The sequence below is a fragment of the Microcaecilia unicolor genome, chromosome 1 (assembly GCF_901765095.1).
Source record: "Microcaecilia unicolor chromosome 1, aMicUni1.1, whole genome shotgun sequence".
Classification (NCBI taxonomy): domain Eukaryota; kingdom Metazoa; phylum Chordata; class Amphibia; order Gymnophiona; family Siphonopidae; genus Microcaecilia; species Microcaecilia unicolor.
In genome coordinates, this window is record NC_044031.1 from 173,042,766 (window position 1) to 173,060,340 (window position 17,575).

General features: G+C 42.0%; 1 protein-coding gene across 1 annotated transcript in view; it reads right to left on the reverse strand.

Annotated features, from left to right (window-relative positions):
• Positions 1–715: 715 nt before the first annotated feature.
• Positions 716–17,575, reverse strand: part of COLQ (collagen like tail subunit of asymmetric acetylcholinesterase) — a 180,101-nt gene continuing 163,241 nt past the window's right edge. Inside the window, exons 15-17 of the mRNA XM_030202541.1 lie at positions 16,031–16,154; positions 12,197–12,299; positions 716–2,566 (exon numbers count right to left, since the gene is read on the reverse strand). Coding sequence (XP_030058401.1) covers positions 2,497–2,566; positions 12,197–12,299; positions 16,031–16,154 — 297 coding nt within the window. The 3' untranslated portion in view covers positions 716–2,496. The remainder of the gene's footprint in view (positions 2,567–12,196; positions 12,300–16,030; positions 16,155–17,575) is intronic.

A 17,575-nucleotide genomic window follows, 5' to 3' on the forward strand; every position in this document is an offset into this window, starting at 1 on the left:
GTCTAATTTTCTCTGCTAACTGGTTCAACACAGTTTACTTCTGTTGCATGCATAGTCTTGTAATTCTGATTTCCCTGTTGAATTCCTTAAGCTTGTTAAATTGTGCACATTGTTATAGAATCCACAGCGATTTTGGCACCGATATCTAGGCATGCTATATAGAATACAGGGGACAGCAGCTAACCACCTATATGGCATGATATAACTGGATAGCCTTGAATATTCAGCACATCACTGGCTAAGTTTAGTGGCCCAATAGGACCGCCTAAATAGCAGCCCTATCTGGTCGCTATAAAATTAACCAGCCAGCGCTAAACATTAACTTGGACCAGTTATTAAACTGGCTTAAAAAAAACCCTGGATGTTCAATGCTGGTCACCGGAAAGAAACCGGTAATGAATATCTAGGCAAAGCGCCAGTTGCAGGACTTAGTCAACCTGCCTCCCGCAGGCTGAATATTGTCTGGTTAATGTTTTCCAACAAAACAACTTTTAGCAGTTTGTAAATTTACAAAAAAACAGCACTCATATACACAATAAAAGGAATCTAAATATGGTAAATAATTTATTAAATATTTTGCATTAATTAAAAAAGGAAAGAAATGAAAAGAAAAAAACTGCTAATACACTACAGTTGATGTGACACACCTGACCTTCAGACAGAATTGGGCTAGCATCCTAACAGGGCAAAAAATATAGTTAAGAGTCGCAGTCAGTAAATATGAACTGCCTTTATTTTTTCATCTGTGGATTTCAGCATTGCAGACATGCAATTAAAGCATATTCCAATCAGTGCTTAGTTTATATACCTAACACATATATAATAATAGACCATAACGTCCATCTTATTTGGCTGTTGTAGCAGTACTGGTAGATGTGACAGTCCGTGGCTATGTTGTCACTGGCACATGTATCTCATGCAGTTTGCATATTCAGCGTGTGGTCTCTCATATAGAAATCTTATCACTGTACATATTATTTACAGAACCCTAGAGAAATGCCACAAGATCCACTTGAGAGTTCATGTAGGAATCTGCACTTTCAGACCTGCTAAGCAAGCAAATGCAAAATAGCTTTGCATGCTCTCCGAAGTAACAATTCTAGTCTCCAACCCTTTCCCCAAAGTAAATCTACTTAGAGTCTAGTTAAGCAGTAGGTAAATTAAACGAGAACTGGCACACATTTCTGTTCCTCAGCATATACATACATTAAGAATTTGCAATGCAGATATAAAAACGAGACATTAAATGACTCTGAGCACCAAGCAGGATTCGAACAAGAAGAACACTATCGGGACAGGATATCAGGACACTACAGGATAATACAATGTGTCTGAATAATTTACTGTAGATGAAGTAGAAACATACAAGAGAAGGAAAGAGAGAAGAAGGAAGAGGAGGAGAGGATATAGATGGAAACTGAGGGCTTGAAAAGAAAGTGGAGAAACAAAGTGGATAAAAAGAAATAGAAGGCAAGATTGGGGAGAAGAAAGAAACACTAGTTCTTGTGTATAAACCAGAAGGCAAGTCTCAGTACACCATCACATCACAGATCCTGGCCCAGGTCTTCCTTATTTTGCAGGCATACTGAAGGGTTTTATGGGTAATCATGCAGTTGCTCCTGGTTAGAGTAATAGCAGACAGTGCAGTCATCCTGGCACAGAACATGGACATGAATTGGCTTAGCTGCCTGGTTTTTATCTCCTGCTTCATTCATGGCTCCGACTCATTCCAGCAGAGTTACAGAACTGTAGTTGATGCCACATGACAGCTCATTGGTGCAATCCAGTCATGGCCCAAAACGGTGGGGCTTCATGTCAGTTTTCGTTCACAATAACTTCCAATTTTTTTAATTCCTTCTTTTCCCTGATCTGCCTCTACGGTGTATTTTATGCCCCAGATCAACTGAATTAGCTTGAAGTAGTGGTTTTGGCCATTCTTTTGCATGTCCTTTAAAGTTACCAAATAATTTGTGAATGCAATACAGTACATACAAATTTCACATTGTAGTAAGAGATGAAACAGTCTTCGTAAACACCGCACCCGGGATACGCTTTGTCTTTTTTGGAGAAAGTCTAAACAACAATAACAAAAAACCTGAAGAATTTACTTGAGTAATGTATAACAGTGCTAAGTCGAGGTATTGTCTTGTTAACATAATATTCCTGTTCAGTCAATTCTGTTTTCCAGTAGTTCTATCCCATTTCTTTTTCCTTTACACTTTTGACAGAGAAATATTTCAGCCAACTGGTATATATAAAATGAGTCGTACTGGAAAACATTGTTCAGTATGTTCTATTAAGACAGGATGCAGTGGTCCTAGTTTCTTCCATTTAGACATAATTAAAACAAATCTCAAAACAGCCATCAGCAGCAGGAGGACAGTTTGTTTTTCTCACACATATTGTAAGTCGATATGTTGCCCAGTTGACGGTTCTGCACTTGCACCTGATGCTGTAGTGACACTGAGTGGGATGCTACCCACCTTCGGTTCCTCTTCATGTGAAATACCGGCACTGTGTGGAGTCGATGTAACAATAGGATGTACACCGCAAATATCCATAAGACCTAAGTGAAAGAGAGAAAGTGTACATCAGAGGGGAGATATGGTGGAGGGAGGGAAGGTTTATATGGCTCCCCATGGAAGAAGTTTCAAAGAATCTATGGATCCAAGTATCCCTTTTGCTTCTAGACATGATGCATCCAGTCACTGCCCAGCAACCACACTGCAATAGTACGTCGTTCTACTCCTGCCTGAGGTTATTGTTCCATTTTGATGTATTCTTGCCTTTAGCCTTTATTTTGGAAAAGCAGATGATAAAATAAAGTTGGCTGACTGAACTTGCTAATGGCAAGGATTATTAAGCAGAAACAATGGGTGAGAGCAGAAAATAAATGTACATATAGGGGTTGATATTCAGCCAGCGGCGTTCAGCATTTTGGTGACCACTGTCAGCATTACCTTATGCTGTTCAAGGCTCTAACCTGAAAGTTAGCTCAACTGAAGCTTCAGGGCCTGCTCAGCCAAAGGCCTGCGGGAGGAATGTCAGAGCTGCTTGCATTCTGAGCAGGCCCTGAAGCCTCAGTTGGGCTAACTTTCAGGCTAGGGCCTCAAACAGCACAAGGTAATGCTGACAGTGGTCAGTAAAACGCTGAATGCTGCTGGTTGAATATCAACCCCTATATGTACTGTACATGTTTTTTTCTGCTCTCACCCATTGTTTCTGCTGAACAATCCTTACCATTAGCAAGTTCAGTCAGCCAACTTTATCATCTGCTTCAGGGCCTGCTCAGAGTATCAGCCAAAGGTCTCTGGGAGGAATATCAGAGCTGCTTGCATTCTGAGCAGACCCTGAAGCAGCTGACACTCTGAGCAGGCCCTGAAGCCTCAGTTGAAAGTTAGCCCAACTGAGGCTTCAGGGTCTGCTCAGAGTGTCAGCCAAAGCCCAAAGGCCTTTGGGAGAGAATGAAAGCAGCTCTGACATTTCTCCCAGAGGCCTTTGGTTGACACACTGAGCAGGCCCTGAAGCCTCAGTTGGGCTAACTTTCAGGTTACAGCCTTGAACAGCACAAGGTAATGCTGACAACCTCTACTGGTGTTATACCCAGAAATTCAATGCCGGGCCATGTCCGGGCTCTGGCACTGAATTTCAGGGTTTATGGAGCCAGCAAAACCATAGCCATTAAGTGCTAGATTCAGAAATTAACTAGCTAGCTAGTTATGGCAAACCGCATAAAGATAGGACTGAATATTGGCACTTAACCAGCCAAATACTATCTTGGAACACCCAGAATAGCCATTTTTAAGTGGTAACTGGACATTTTCAGCGGCAATAACTGGTTAAGTGCTGCTAAATTGAACCAGTTAGCCCTGAACAATGTGATTTAACCTGCCAGGAGCCGTTTCTCACCAGTTAAATTGCTTTGAATATCAACCTCATAGTGAAAAAGATCAGACAAGGAGGAATAGGCAGAAGATGGAGCCAGATAGAAGAAGAGAGCAAGGTAGTGACCATATTTTCACTTAGGATGTAAAGAACAATTCAATATAGTAAAAATATCTTGTAAATGCTGCTAATCAATAGGCTACAACTTACAAAAATAAACTTCCCTGAGCATGACACTGCTTCTGCTTCTACTTCTTTTAAAATAATCATTTCTTGGCATGTGATCGTGAAGGGGAGAAGGTCAGATTCAACAAGAAAACTGCCTCTGCACCCATCACTGGTTCAAAATTTGGGATCATAATAAGGAAGCAGCAGCTTTCAAGTTATATGAAATGGAAATGGATAGGATGCTGTTTTCAAAAATGATCTACTGATCTTTCTCATGCAAAGCTGAATTACTCTGTTTATTTTAATTGCATTCCACAATGACATGAGTTCTGGGTAACAGTTCTATAGTCTCATATACAACTTTGTCTAATTTCAGAAAATATCATTTGAAACTGGACACCTTATTGTTTAGTCATTCATACAAAGAAATCTGGGAGCAGGCAGTAGGCTTCTGTAGAGGAGAGGACAGGCCCTGCTTTTCCCTATACAGACAGCTTTTACCAACTCTTATCCCTATAAATTGAGGGAAAGTGCTATAGTTCCAGACAGTTGCTCCAGTTCAGAAAACATTATGGACAAGGGAACTAGGAAAATATAATCACTCTGTCTTGAAATCCACATCTAATATAAAACTTCCCGAGCAGTATTTTGTGTTAAATTGTAGTGGAAATAAAAAACAGAGATGGGTGACACCTTATAGACTCACTGATTTATTGAGCAGAAACTTTCAAGGATATGTATTTTACAAAATGGACTCCTGTCCTTGAAAGCTTCTGCCTCAATAAATCTGTGAGACTAACCCAGGAATCGACAAACTGCAGCCCTTAGGACCATTTTATCCAGCCTGCTTGTCAGTTTTTAAAATAGGATATGGTAATAGATTTACTGGCTTGCTGACGCTCTAGCTTGCTTGCCTTGCTGTGTGTTTCTAAAAATGTTACTAGCAATGCCCTGATGTTGCACCAGACAGTTTGGGTCTTTGATGTGATGATGATGGCAGGGACCTGTGCAGCACTATGGTGTCCTTGCCCTGTTACATATGTCTTAAAAAGCTGCCTGATTTTTTGCTTCTTTCTCACCAGTCACCTTATCTCTTTTTCCTGGGATGAAAAGGAATCATGATCATCATTTAAGAATAACACCTAGTGACTGGGTTCTGGCTCATCACTGCTGCTGCAATGACCAGACTCTGTTTGGTGGGTGTGCAATATTAAGTAGGTGTGAACCCACCCAACCCTGGTCACGGGGTGTGCCAATATTAAAAGAAGGAAGTCTCTGCACATTTCCCTGTATAAAGAATTGTATAATAACAGACCTGTGTCTTTTTGTGAGTGAGTGACAGGTTAAAAGACTCTGTACAGGTGAGTGATGTACACAAACCTTGAAGAGACCTCTCCCCCCCCCCCCCCAATCTCTCAGCACTAGAGAATGACATGGGGACAGGGAACTGTGGTAACCGCAGGGAAGGGGACGGGACAGAGCCCGTGGGGATGGGGTGGGGACAAATCCCACAGAGATGGGGCGGGGATGAGGACAGAGTCCGTGAGGTCGGGGACAAACTTAGTCCCCGTGTCGCTTTCTACTTTGAAGCCTGTTAATGAACTGGACTGTTATTTATGTTTGATTGATGCAGACAACAATATTTTGATTTTTTTGGAAAAACAAGCAGACATGCTGGCCACAGCTAGCAAAATTTGCATTGGGGATCCTGTATGTCATGCTTCCAGCACATCTTCTAAGAAGACATCTTCGATTGCAGGAAGGACTGTGGAAGACAGGAGAGCTAAACTGAATCCTGAGATTGTTGATGACTTCTTTTCATCCACAGATTTAAAAATCATAACAGTGCATCATAGGGCATATTTTTCCCCTCTAGGGCATACAGAATGGGTTGTATTTTGTACCCTTGGACATTTTAACAGGGTGGATTAGAATTCCTTGGGATAGTAGGTCAGCTATTATTGGGGTTGGAAGAGTAGAAGGTGGTGGTGGTGGGAGGGTTTATTACAGCTCCTCATCGTTATTATTGTTTTCTATTTGTAATTTATACATAGCAGTAACACAGCATATTGTTTCCTTTTAAACTTTAATAAAAAGATTTAAATATAAAATCATAAGTGTTTGAGGCTTCTGCAGATGAGAACAGAGTCCATGGGGATGGGGCGGGGACAGGGACAGAACTTGCGGGGATGGGGCAGGGACGGAGACAGAACCCACGGGGTGGGGTAGGGATGGGGACAAATTTTATCCCAGTATCATTCTCTACTCAGCAGCTACAACATACTCTAGCTTTTCCTGCATCCCTGAGGCTACCAACACCAGGTCTTCCAGAGGACCTGTTACATAGGTGAAAACACCTAAACTAGCTGTGAATGATGACTCATGGTGCCAGAATCCAGTGCAGGTTTTGAATGAGGTAGATGTACAAAAGAACAGCAGGAAACATCTGGGACAAAAAGAAAAGAAAAGAAAAAATGGGGCTAGAAGGGACCTCAACAGGCCATCTAATTTATTTCCATGCATTCAGACAAATCCACTGCTTCTTCAATGATGGAGATTACATCACCTGTCTCCTCCTTACAATTGTGTTAACTTCCTTTCTGACCTTTCCCTATCAATCATTTCTCTTCCTCTACATGCAGCCCCCTTCCAACAATGTCTGGTCCCTTTTAATCATCTCTACTGCGCTCTATTGCTTTTCGCCTATCCTCCTCTCCAGCTCCCATCAGCTCTCTGTTAGATTTCCCATTACTGCCTTCTACCCCCAAATCTCTTGTGATTTTTCTTCCCATCCTTGTTTTCCCCTTCACTTTATCTTCCCTATACCTCTCCATGACCCTAGCTTCCCTGCTTCCTGTTGGACTACTGGGTTGGCCTCACCTGCTCATCTTTTCAGCCTGCAACATTTGAACCATTCAGCCAATTTCATTCAATTCCTGGTTAATATTCTGTATCACTATGAGAGATGGTTGAAATTAGAGAGTATAATGTTGTGAATTAGCACCATTCTTCAGACTATTGGTAACTATTGGTATGGTGTACTGATATTGTGGAATTTCATGGTGACAAATTGCCAACTGCCCTGATTGTGATGCTAGTGTTTGATCATGAAGGAGTGGGAGTATAATCTGCACAGAGTGGTGGATGTGGCTCTGGCTGACTTGTTGGGCAGACTAGATGGACTGTGCTGTCATTTACTGCGCTAGATCTCCTTCTACATGCCAGGACTCAGTTATACAAAAATATGTCTGTATTTTCTCATTTTGTAACTCTGTGTTCTTCAAAGATTCAGTACGTAAATGTGACCCTCCCACATACATTTTCAACCTTTGTGAAGGAATGTAAAATTTAAGTACGGCTTCAGTTTATATATGTATTGAGAGATGGAGAGATGGTATTTGTTGTTAGCTTCGAAACAGGAGTTCAGATTTAAAATCAGTCTCCAGCTGGAAGGTGCAAAATAACCTGAAATGGAATGGGGCAAAATTGAGGTATTATAGGGAAGCTGATTACCGAATCCAACATTGCATGCAATTCCAACATTGGAAAAGATGCCAATGCGGTTTGTGAATAAAAAAAGTAAACTACATATTCCAAATCAGGGGCATCCAAGTTTTTTCAATAGTGGGCCACATGATCAGAAATCCATGTCTGTGTGAAACACATGGGGTTTTTTTTAGCCTGCTATAGCACGATTAATACTTATTAAAATCTGTGAAACTCTTCTGAAATTGTGACTTCATATCCTCTAAATAGCTCTATAATGCTTTAAAATAACTGTGTGCTAGTTGTTTATGGTAGGTAAAATTTTTATTTTGCCAAAAATCTCTAGTGGGCTGCATCCCAAGGTCAGGTAGGCTGCACAGCCCCTGACTGGATGTTAAACTGAACTCTGTCATCCTTTCTGAGCTACATATTCAGGAGACACTGAGAAAGGCCTTTTTCAAACTTTGCCTGGTATGCCAGTTCAAGCCATATCTAGACTGCATATTGTCTTTTCATTAACCCAATCACTGGGAATCCCCTAAATAAATTATTGTAACATGCCATTTGGGGATTGACTTAAAAATGCTAGAAATGATATAGAATTCATCTGCTAAATTTACCCTTATCAAGTCATGGTGGAGGAATTTCTTTCTTATTGTCTGAATTGCACTGGCTACCAGTTAAAGCACACAGTAAAATTTAAGATGCTTTCGTTAACCTTTAAAGCTTTGATTGGCATCAGACCTGAGTATCTGTTGAATGATTCTGCTGCATTCACATACGATGGCCTGTGGTTCTTTGGCCTAACTCAGACATGTTTCCTTTCATACTATCACATTAAGTTCAGTTTTGATTTCAGGCAAAAATAGAAGAATATTTTTGGAATAAAGCGTGTGAAAGATCTGTGATAGCCAATTCAGAGTCAACTGACATTTAGTTACAGTGGGATATGGAGAGTAATCTGATATTAGATGATATGGCACCAGAGAAGTTAAAACATAACGTTAGAAAGAAAGTTTCACACTGGTTTTAATCGGAATTATTGCAGATTAAGTATGTAGAAGATTAGAGAGCAAGTGGAACCAATATAAATTGGAAGATTGTAAGTTCTGAAGAGGACAGGTACAAATCAAAGTAGGGTATACACAAAAAGTAGCACATGTGAGTTTGTCTTGTTGGGCAGACTGGATGGACCATGCAGGTCTTTTTCTGCCGTCATTTACTATGTTACTATAATGGCTCAAAGCAATACACCAGTATAAGAGCATGGTCAAAAAAGCCAAGTTAAAATACTATGATGCATATGTGGGTGGAACCCAGTTGAATTACAAGAAATTACTTAGTCTGGTCAGGAGCTGAAGGTAGATAATAAACAACAGCTGAAGACCTAGCAGAATATTTTGAACAGAAAGTTGTTACCATAAGAAGGGGGCTGGGGGCTCAGATTATGAACATTGAGGATTATATGGTATTTCCAAATGATAGAGAGGTCATCTACCTGCTTATTTTTGAAAGGAGAAAAACGCCCATGTTCGGGAGATGGGCATCCGTTTCCCGTGGGCGGCCAAATCGGTCCGTCGCGGGAACGAATAAAATTGACGGGGCGTGTCAGAGACGTGGTGAAGGCGGGACTGGGGCGTGGTTATCGGTCAAGCAGAGATGGGCACGCTCGGCCGATAATGGAAAAAAGAAAGGCGTTTTTAGTGAGAATTTAGGACACTTTTTTTGGACCCTTTTTTCTCATGAACAGGTCCCAAAAAAGTGCCCTAAATGACTAGATGACCACCGGAGGGAATCGGGGATGACCTCCCCTGACTCCCCCAGTGATCACTAACCCACCAAAAAAAACCCACTTGCAAAAACCTTATTTCCCAGCCTCTATGCCACCCTCAAATTCCGTACCCACCTCCATGACAGCACAATCTGTTCAATCCTCTCACAGCCTTTCCCTGGGTCAGATGTGGCTCTCGGGTGCACTGCAGGGTCACATCAGCATTGCATTGTGGTGGGTGTAGGGTATTGGGCTCCGTGATTTCACTAGCTTGTGTTACAGTCTCACGATGTTGGTAGTTGGTAGGCTCTTCTCCCAAGGTGCTCGTCCCCCTGCTTACTGGGTCAGAGTGTGCCCTGTTTTGTTTCCGGTAGTCCACGAGTTAGTGGCCATTTTTGTAAGTCCGTTTTAGATCCCTTTCGTGTGTTAGCCACGTTACAGAACTTAGTTCTTACCTAGAATGTTGCTGAAAGACGGCATTGTACACCATTCTGCCAGCTCTGAGCTACTGCTAATCTTAGTACCAGGGAGACTCGTTGCCAGTGGGGCACAACCTCTGATCTGCAGTTAACTGTGAGTAAACGCGGTTATTGAAATAAAGGACGTTTTCAGCGAGATTAGTCTTACGGTGTGAACTGCTGTGCCAAGGTTATACAGCAGCAACAAGTCCTGTCTCTGGAGCACTTTTAGTGGGTAATGCAGTGCACTTCAGGCAGGCGGACCCAGGCCCATCCCCCCCTACCTGTAACACTTGTGGTGGTAAATGGGAGCCCTCTAACCCCCCCCCCCAAAACCCATTGTACCCACATGTAGGTGCCCCCCTTCACCATTAAGTGCTATGGTAATGGTGTTGAGTTGTGGGGAGTGGGTTTTGGGGGGGGGGGATTTGGGGGTCTCAGCACCCAAGGTAAAGGAGCTAAGCACCTGGGAGGTAATTTAATGTTTTTCCTATTTTTTAAAAGTGTCCCCTAGGGTGCCTGGTTGGTGTCCTGGCATGTGAGGGGAACCAGTGCACTACGAATCCTGGCCCCTCCCACGACCCAAAGCCTTGGATTTGGTTGTTTTTGAGCTGGGACACTTCGGTTTCAATTGTTTGAGCTGGCCGTTTTCATTTTTCAGCAATAAACACCCACATCTCAAAAACGCCCACATTCAATGCATTTGCCTGGCACAAACCGTATTTGCGAAACTAAAGATAAACGTCCATCTTTTTCGAAAATACGATTCGCCCCACCCCTTCACGGACCCGTTCTCGAAGATGGACGTTCTTACACATGGGTGTTTGCGTTTGATTATGCTCCTCCTTGTATACCATCCTCTAATGATCTGGTCAGACATTTTGTAAGCAGGAATTCTAGATCTCAAAGTTCTAGTTATCTACCCCCCAATATGTTTATAAATAGTTTAAGGGAATTCATTACCTTTATGTTTCAATGAGGACAGTTCCCAAAGGAGAAGGGTGATATCATTTTGACCTCCGTCCTGGTTATAGCATGGAATGTTTTGACAACTTTGGTTGCTCAGCTAAGGAGGGAGGTCAGCCTGGGTAGGAGGGCAATAATCCTCCAATTTAACATGTTGAGTGCATTTGACTTGGTGGATCATGGGCTGCTGATGATCTTGCTAGATAACATGGAAATAAGTGATAAGGTTTTGACCTGGTTTGCGGGATTCTTGGGCCACAGATCACATAGAGTAAAGATGTCTGGGGTTACATCATCAGAGTGGATCCTGGAATGTGGAGTGCCGAGGGCTCTCCAATTTTACCTTTATTACTTAAAATTTTGATGGCTCCACTTGGTAATAAACTGGAATCCAGTGGTTTTAAAACATTTATATATGCGGATGATGTGACTGTATTCCATTTGTTGAGGATATTATGGAAGTGCTAGGTGACGTCAAATATGCATTAGATCTGATGGAATCATGGGATACGGCTTTTAAATGCAAACTTAATAGAGACAAGACTAAATTTATGATAATCTCAAGCCCATCTTGCCCACCTTCGTGTAATAAATTTTCTACTGGTCAAACAGAGTATAAGACACAAATATTAAAATGCTGGGCATATTACTTGATCAACATTTAACATTTGAATTACAAGAGTTGGCAGTGACGTCCAAGGTATTTAGAACACTTTGACAGATCAGAAAGTTGAGAGTGTTCTTCTCAAAAATACATTTTGCATCTTTGTTCAGAGACTTGTCCTGTCTGAGATTGATTATTGCAATGCTGTCTACACTGGATGTAAGGACAGTATTTTGTAAAAGATGCAAACGGCGCAAAATACTCCTGCATGTTTAATTTGTGGGGCATCCCAATAGGATCATGCTACCCCCTTTGTTGCAATTTTTACATTGGCTACTAGTTAGAGCTAGGATTACCTTTAAAATATTTGCATTTGTGTATCAAATACTGTAGGCATGGTTCCTAGCTATATGTCATCTCTAGTAGAGCTTTCACTACGCAATGCTGTGGGAGGGGCAAGTGATTTTCTTAAGCTCCACTTTCTCAGTTGCAAGGGAGTGGCCTATAAGTCATCTCTAGCAATAGATTTGCAATATACCACAACAAAATAGTATAATGCTCTACCTATGGATATTTGCGGTGAATTTCAATATGAAAACTTTCCTATTTAAGAAATTTCTTTTGTTAGACGTGACTTGATTATTATTTATTAATCGTCTTCCCTTGCTTTTTCTATCTCTTTTGTTTGAATTTATATTCTCTGTCAATCCATGCATTTTGAATTGTACTTGTGATTCATTTAATTTACATTAAGCTACATAGAACCGAAAATGAATTTGGATTTTTTTGTGTGGTATAAGTCCAGTAAAATGAAAATGACATGAAATAAATATACATAAATGAAATAAATATACATACCCTGGAAGATAAGTTCGACATGACTCAAATCCAAAATCATTTCCATCACATTCTTCTACCCCTTCCTGTCGATGGCCATCTCCACAATAGGCATGTCTGCATTCTGACAAGAGAAGGGACACAGAAAGTCTGAGGTTTTTCCTTGTTACAGTACAGGATGTGCTTCGGCCCAGCCCCGATCAATCATTTTACTCATTTTTGTGCTGCAGGAATACAATAGGCTGGCTGATAACTGAAAGGAGACGCAGAGCATATATTAAGGGAAGGATTGTGGCATGTCCCTTTTTTCAATGACCAAAAACAAGGAATATTAAAAATTATTAAAATGAATCCATGTGAGATTTCTTTATTTGTAGAAATGCAAGAAAACAGTCGAATGTTTTCAAGTTTATCACAGATGGGTGTAGCCACAGCTGGCCTTCTACTTTTCACTCAGGCCCAATCAGAAGTAGTGCAACATTGGTTTAGCTGACAAGTATCCCCCAAGCCCCACCAGCTGAAGACATCAGCAGTCCATCAGAATTACCCTTGCGGCAATCAGCAGTAGCATTCCCAACTGTCAATGCTGGCACCTCATTTATGCTGCAAGGAGAGTTATGGCACATGCTGCAAAGGTATGTCTTCAGCTGGCAAAGCTTGGAAATCCTCGCCAGTTATTTAATTTTTAAGTTAAGTATGAAGGAATTGAGGGGGTTATGGGGGGGTGAGTGGAGAGCAGGAGGGTTGGGGCAGAGAGAAAATATGTTGTGCCCATCCATTCTTTCCGTTGGTCCACTCAAAATTTGCTGTCTAGCTACACCACTTCTGTGAAAAAGAGGACTTCTACAGAGATTCCTGTCTTCCATATGGTTGCTTGAGTTAGACAAATGCCTATAGGTTGGCAAAATGACTCTTTCATTTTGAGAATTTTTCAAAACAAAACAAGAGCTAGGGAAAATTTCAAGTATTTATTATAACAAACAAGAACCATTAATGCTCCCCCTTCCCTCCTCCCCCCCACACACGTTTTGTTCTATTTCATTCATGAGCAGACACTAGTCTTTAAAGATGCTCCCAGATGAACATTACCACCAATATGCAAATATGAGTGCTGCTATGATGGACTTTACAAATATCATCTGGATACCTGGGAGTCATGAACAGCCGAACAGATGAAAAAAAATGTGCCAGGGATTGAAGTGACAATGAAATGTGTCCCATCTTTTATGCCCTTAAATTGAAGTTTATACCCTGTATTGTTTAATGTGTATCTTTATTTTATTAGTTTAGTATATAGCTCACATCTTTCCAGTGGTAGTTCAAGGCAAGATACATTCAGGTATACTAGGTCAGTGTTTCCCAAGTGCAGTTCTTGAGTACCCCTTGACAGTCAGATTTTCAGGATACCTACAATGAATATGTATAAACTTGATTTGCATATACTGCCTCTATTATATGCAAATCCCTTTCATGTATATTCATTGATGTGAGCTATATACCTTATGGTCATCTTAAAAGGGATTGTTGGAATTTTCTTGGGGTATAATGTTGAGTGAAACATGGAAACACGCTTTTTTGTGCATGGGTCCTGATTTATGGAACAGACTACACACTAATCTGACTAAGCGTCTAGTCTATTTATGGAATAGACTAGACGCACATCCCAAACAGTAAGAATGTGAAATTGAAGGCCAAAGAGTGTGGTTTTCTACTGGAGCTTCTGCAGTAAAAATCTGGGGGTCAATATTCAGCTGGTGGTGTTATATCTAGAAATTCAATGCCAGGCCACGTCTGATATTGAATTTCCAGGTTTGTGGAGCCAGCTAACTCATAGCCGGTTAAATGCAATATTCAGCTATGGTGAACAGCATAAAGATAGGACTGACTTTTATGTGGTTACCTTGGCCAGTTAAGTGCTGAATATCAACTAAGTGCTGACTCTGCCCCTGGAACACCCCAATCTGGATGGAGAAATGTTCAGAGAAGGTACAATACTTAACCAAGGGGATAGTAGATGACTGGAATAAACTACCATCAGAAGTTGTCGCAACCAAAACCATGCTAAAATGTAAGACACTTGAGACAAATACAGAGCATGGTGGTAAGGACAGTGGAGAACAGCAGGGACAGAGTGTGAGATCTGAACCCTATTTGGTTAATCGCATGGAACCCTAGTGAGCCATAAAGACAAGATATGTCATCATATACCAAGCTATGGTACCACGTCTTCAAGCTTCCACAAACTGGAGGCTGCAGTGCTCTGTTATATATTCTTCCTGAGCAGACACCGGGCAGACTGGATGGGGCAAATGGTCTTTTTCTACCAACACTTACTAGGGGGTCGATATTCAAAGCCAATATTCAGCACTTAACCAGCCAAGGTAACTGCATCAATAGGGCTGCAGAAAAGTCAGTCATATCTTTATGCAGTGCCCCATCGTCAGTTAAGTGCTGAATATTGAGTGGAGGAGTGGCCTAGTGGTTAGGGTGGTGGACTTTGGTCCTGAGGAACTGAGTTCGATTCCCAGCACAGGCAGCTCCTTGTGACTCTGGGCAAGTCACTTAACCCTCCATTGCCTGCCGCATTGAGCCTGCCATGAGTGGGAAAGTGCGGGATACAAAGATAAAAAAAATAATATTGCACTTAACTGGCTCCATAAACATGGAAATTCAATGCCATGGCCTGGCATCAAATTTCTGGGTATAATGCCAACAGCAAAATGCTAAACACTGCCAGCTGAATATCAACACCTATGTTCCTAAATCTCATACTGCAGAAACCAGTCACATACCAGTCCAGGCAAGTGATTTTTGACATTGTAGTTGTCTACTGGGGATTCAGGGGAGCTGCTAAATTACCCTAAAATTATTTTGTCTTATCAATCACATCTGTAAGTGAAACAGAGCATTGTGTGTATCAGGGACGTATCTGCGTGGGGCCATGGGGGCCTGGACCCCCCTACCACCAACGCCATCGACCCCCCTCCCACTGCCAACCGTCCCCCGCTGCCGCTGGTACCTTTGTTGGCGCCGCCAGCCAAACAAGTCCTGTTCTCCGGCGTGGATCTGCAAGGGCAGGCTTCGCTTCTGTCAGTTTGACGTCCTACACGTACAACGTGCAGGACGTTAGACTCACAGAAACAGAAGCCCGCCCTTGCAGATCAGCAACGTGGCCGTGCGCTTCTGTTTCTGTGACGATGTGACGTCCACATGGTCCTTCCCGCCGAAGTGTGGCCTGATCTAGTCTGGTCCAGATCAGTGGCCGTCCGACTCCACAATTCTTCCCGCTGCCGCCCTGTTGCTCACCACCTCATCATGCCTCACTGCCACCTTGGCTGGCTGCTCACTGTGACCCGCCTCGTGCCTCACAACTTCGGGTTCGCGAACTTCGCACCAACCAGTTACCACTTACCAGAGGAGGAGGACTGGAGCACTGAAGAGCCCACCACCGACCAGAGCCACCATCCGCTGCCTAGCCTGCCTATCACTGCAGCAGCAGCAGCACCAGTAGTCCTCTAGGTTCCACACTGCCCTGCCTGCTGTCCACTCCAGAGTCCAGACTGAGAATCCAGACTCTCCAGGTAAAAAAAAAAAAAGAAACCCAAAACAAAACAAAAAACTTTGGGGACACTGGTGAAGTGATGCTGGGTTGGGCTGGTGTTGTGTGGGTGGTGGACCTGTGGGAACTGCAGAGTTAACTCAATGCTGGTTGATGTTGGGTTAGTGCCCCCCTCCCATTTTAACTCTGGCCCCCTCAAAATGTCATGTCTAGATACGCCCCTGGTGTGTATGTTTGACATATTGAGCTGTATACAGAGCGTTTGACTGTAACAGAAACACATGCATCAGACTTACTTATACAACTGTCAGTCACAATTTTATTGCCATCGTCACACTCTTCCCCGTCTTGGACAAGCCCATCACCACAAGTTATGCTACTGTCCTCTACAGGATAATTCATGGGAAAGAAGGGAGTCAGCTGTGGAGAAGACAAAAATGACCATGAACCACAGAATTGCTCTCGGGCAACTGCTAAATAACTTTAAAAGTAGGCCGCACACTGAGCCTGCACATGAATAATCTTCAGCACTATTTAATGAACAGGACAGTGCAAACAAAGTCAGCTGTAAGACCTTCCAAAGTAGAAACTACTCATTATGTCTCAACTGTCTCTATCATGCTACTATTGCAAAATGCACTTAGATTCTATTAAAGTGATCCTTACAGAAATGCAAATAATGTTTCTTAGAATACAGACTGAACAGTGCCCTCTAGGAAAAAGACTTTTCCTTTTAAATATTTGTTTAAGGACGAAACATTATTTTCTGCAATCTTTCTCCATGCTGAATACCATACCATGTTGGCACAATGTCACTGGACTCAACTGGAATAGTGCCCTCTCCATTCTCTAGTACACAGTTTACCCTGCTTGGGGTTCTCAAAGAGTGGGTGGTGGGTGTTATCTCCTTCTGTGGATGGAGGGTCACTGCAAGACTTATCAAAAAGGGCACCATCACCACAGGGAGCAGTGCTGACATAAAGGTAGAAGTTATGCTATCTTTCATCTTCAGCTTGCCATCCTCTGCAGTTTCAAATAGGCTGTCCTCAGATGCAGATGAGTTGAACTTCATCAGCTCACTGTAAAGCAACCTAATGAAGCCTCTGCGGGAAATGATTTCTGCATGACAACGTTTGTTCAGGTATTATCGAACAGGAGTGAGCATCAGGTATCTCTGATATATTAATTCATATGCAGTTCTGATATATTAATTCATATGCAGTTCTGCTGTAAATTTTACGCATTTTTGGTTTGTGTTCTGCTTTGAGGGAGCTGTGAAGGGGGTATGGGAAAATCTGAATAAATAAATAAATAGGAATCCATAATGTAGTTCTTTTAACAAATGCTTGTTGTTGTCCCATAAGTTGGGATGTGAATTCATTTGAAATGGCACAGGGAAATATGAACATTTTCCACGGCATTTCATGTTTTTAGTCTGGTGTTTTCCCCTTGTCATCAATAGCACATATTATTGCTCAATAGGGAGCACAATTTATCAATATTTATTGAACAACAGAGCGCAGTTATTAATATCAGTATTTCCCAAGTCCAGTCCTGGAGTACCCCTTGCCAGTCAGGTTTTCAGGATATCCACAATGAATATGCATGAGCTTGATTTGCATACACTGCCTCCATTATATGCAAATCTTTTTCATGCATATTCATTGTGGATATCCTGAAAACCTGACTGGCAAGGGGTACTCCAGGACCAGACTTGGGAAACACTGATTTATATGGTCCTAAGTAAATGTAATTCAACAGTAGTTGAATATCACTGCTCTCTGGTTAAGTTTAAACCATGCTGGCAGATATCCTCCTTCCCCTGTTGCCGCCTCTTCTGA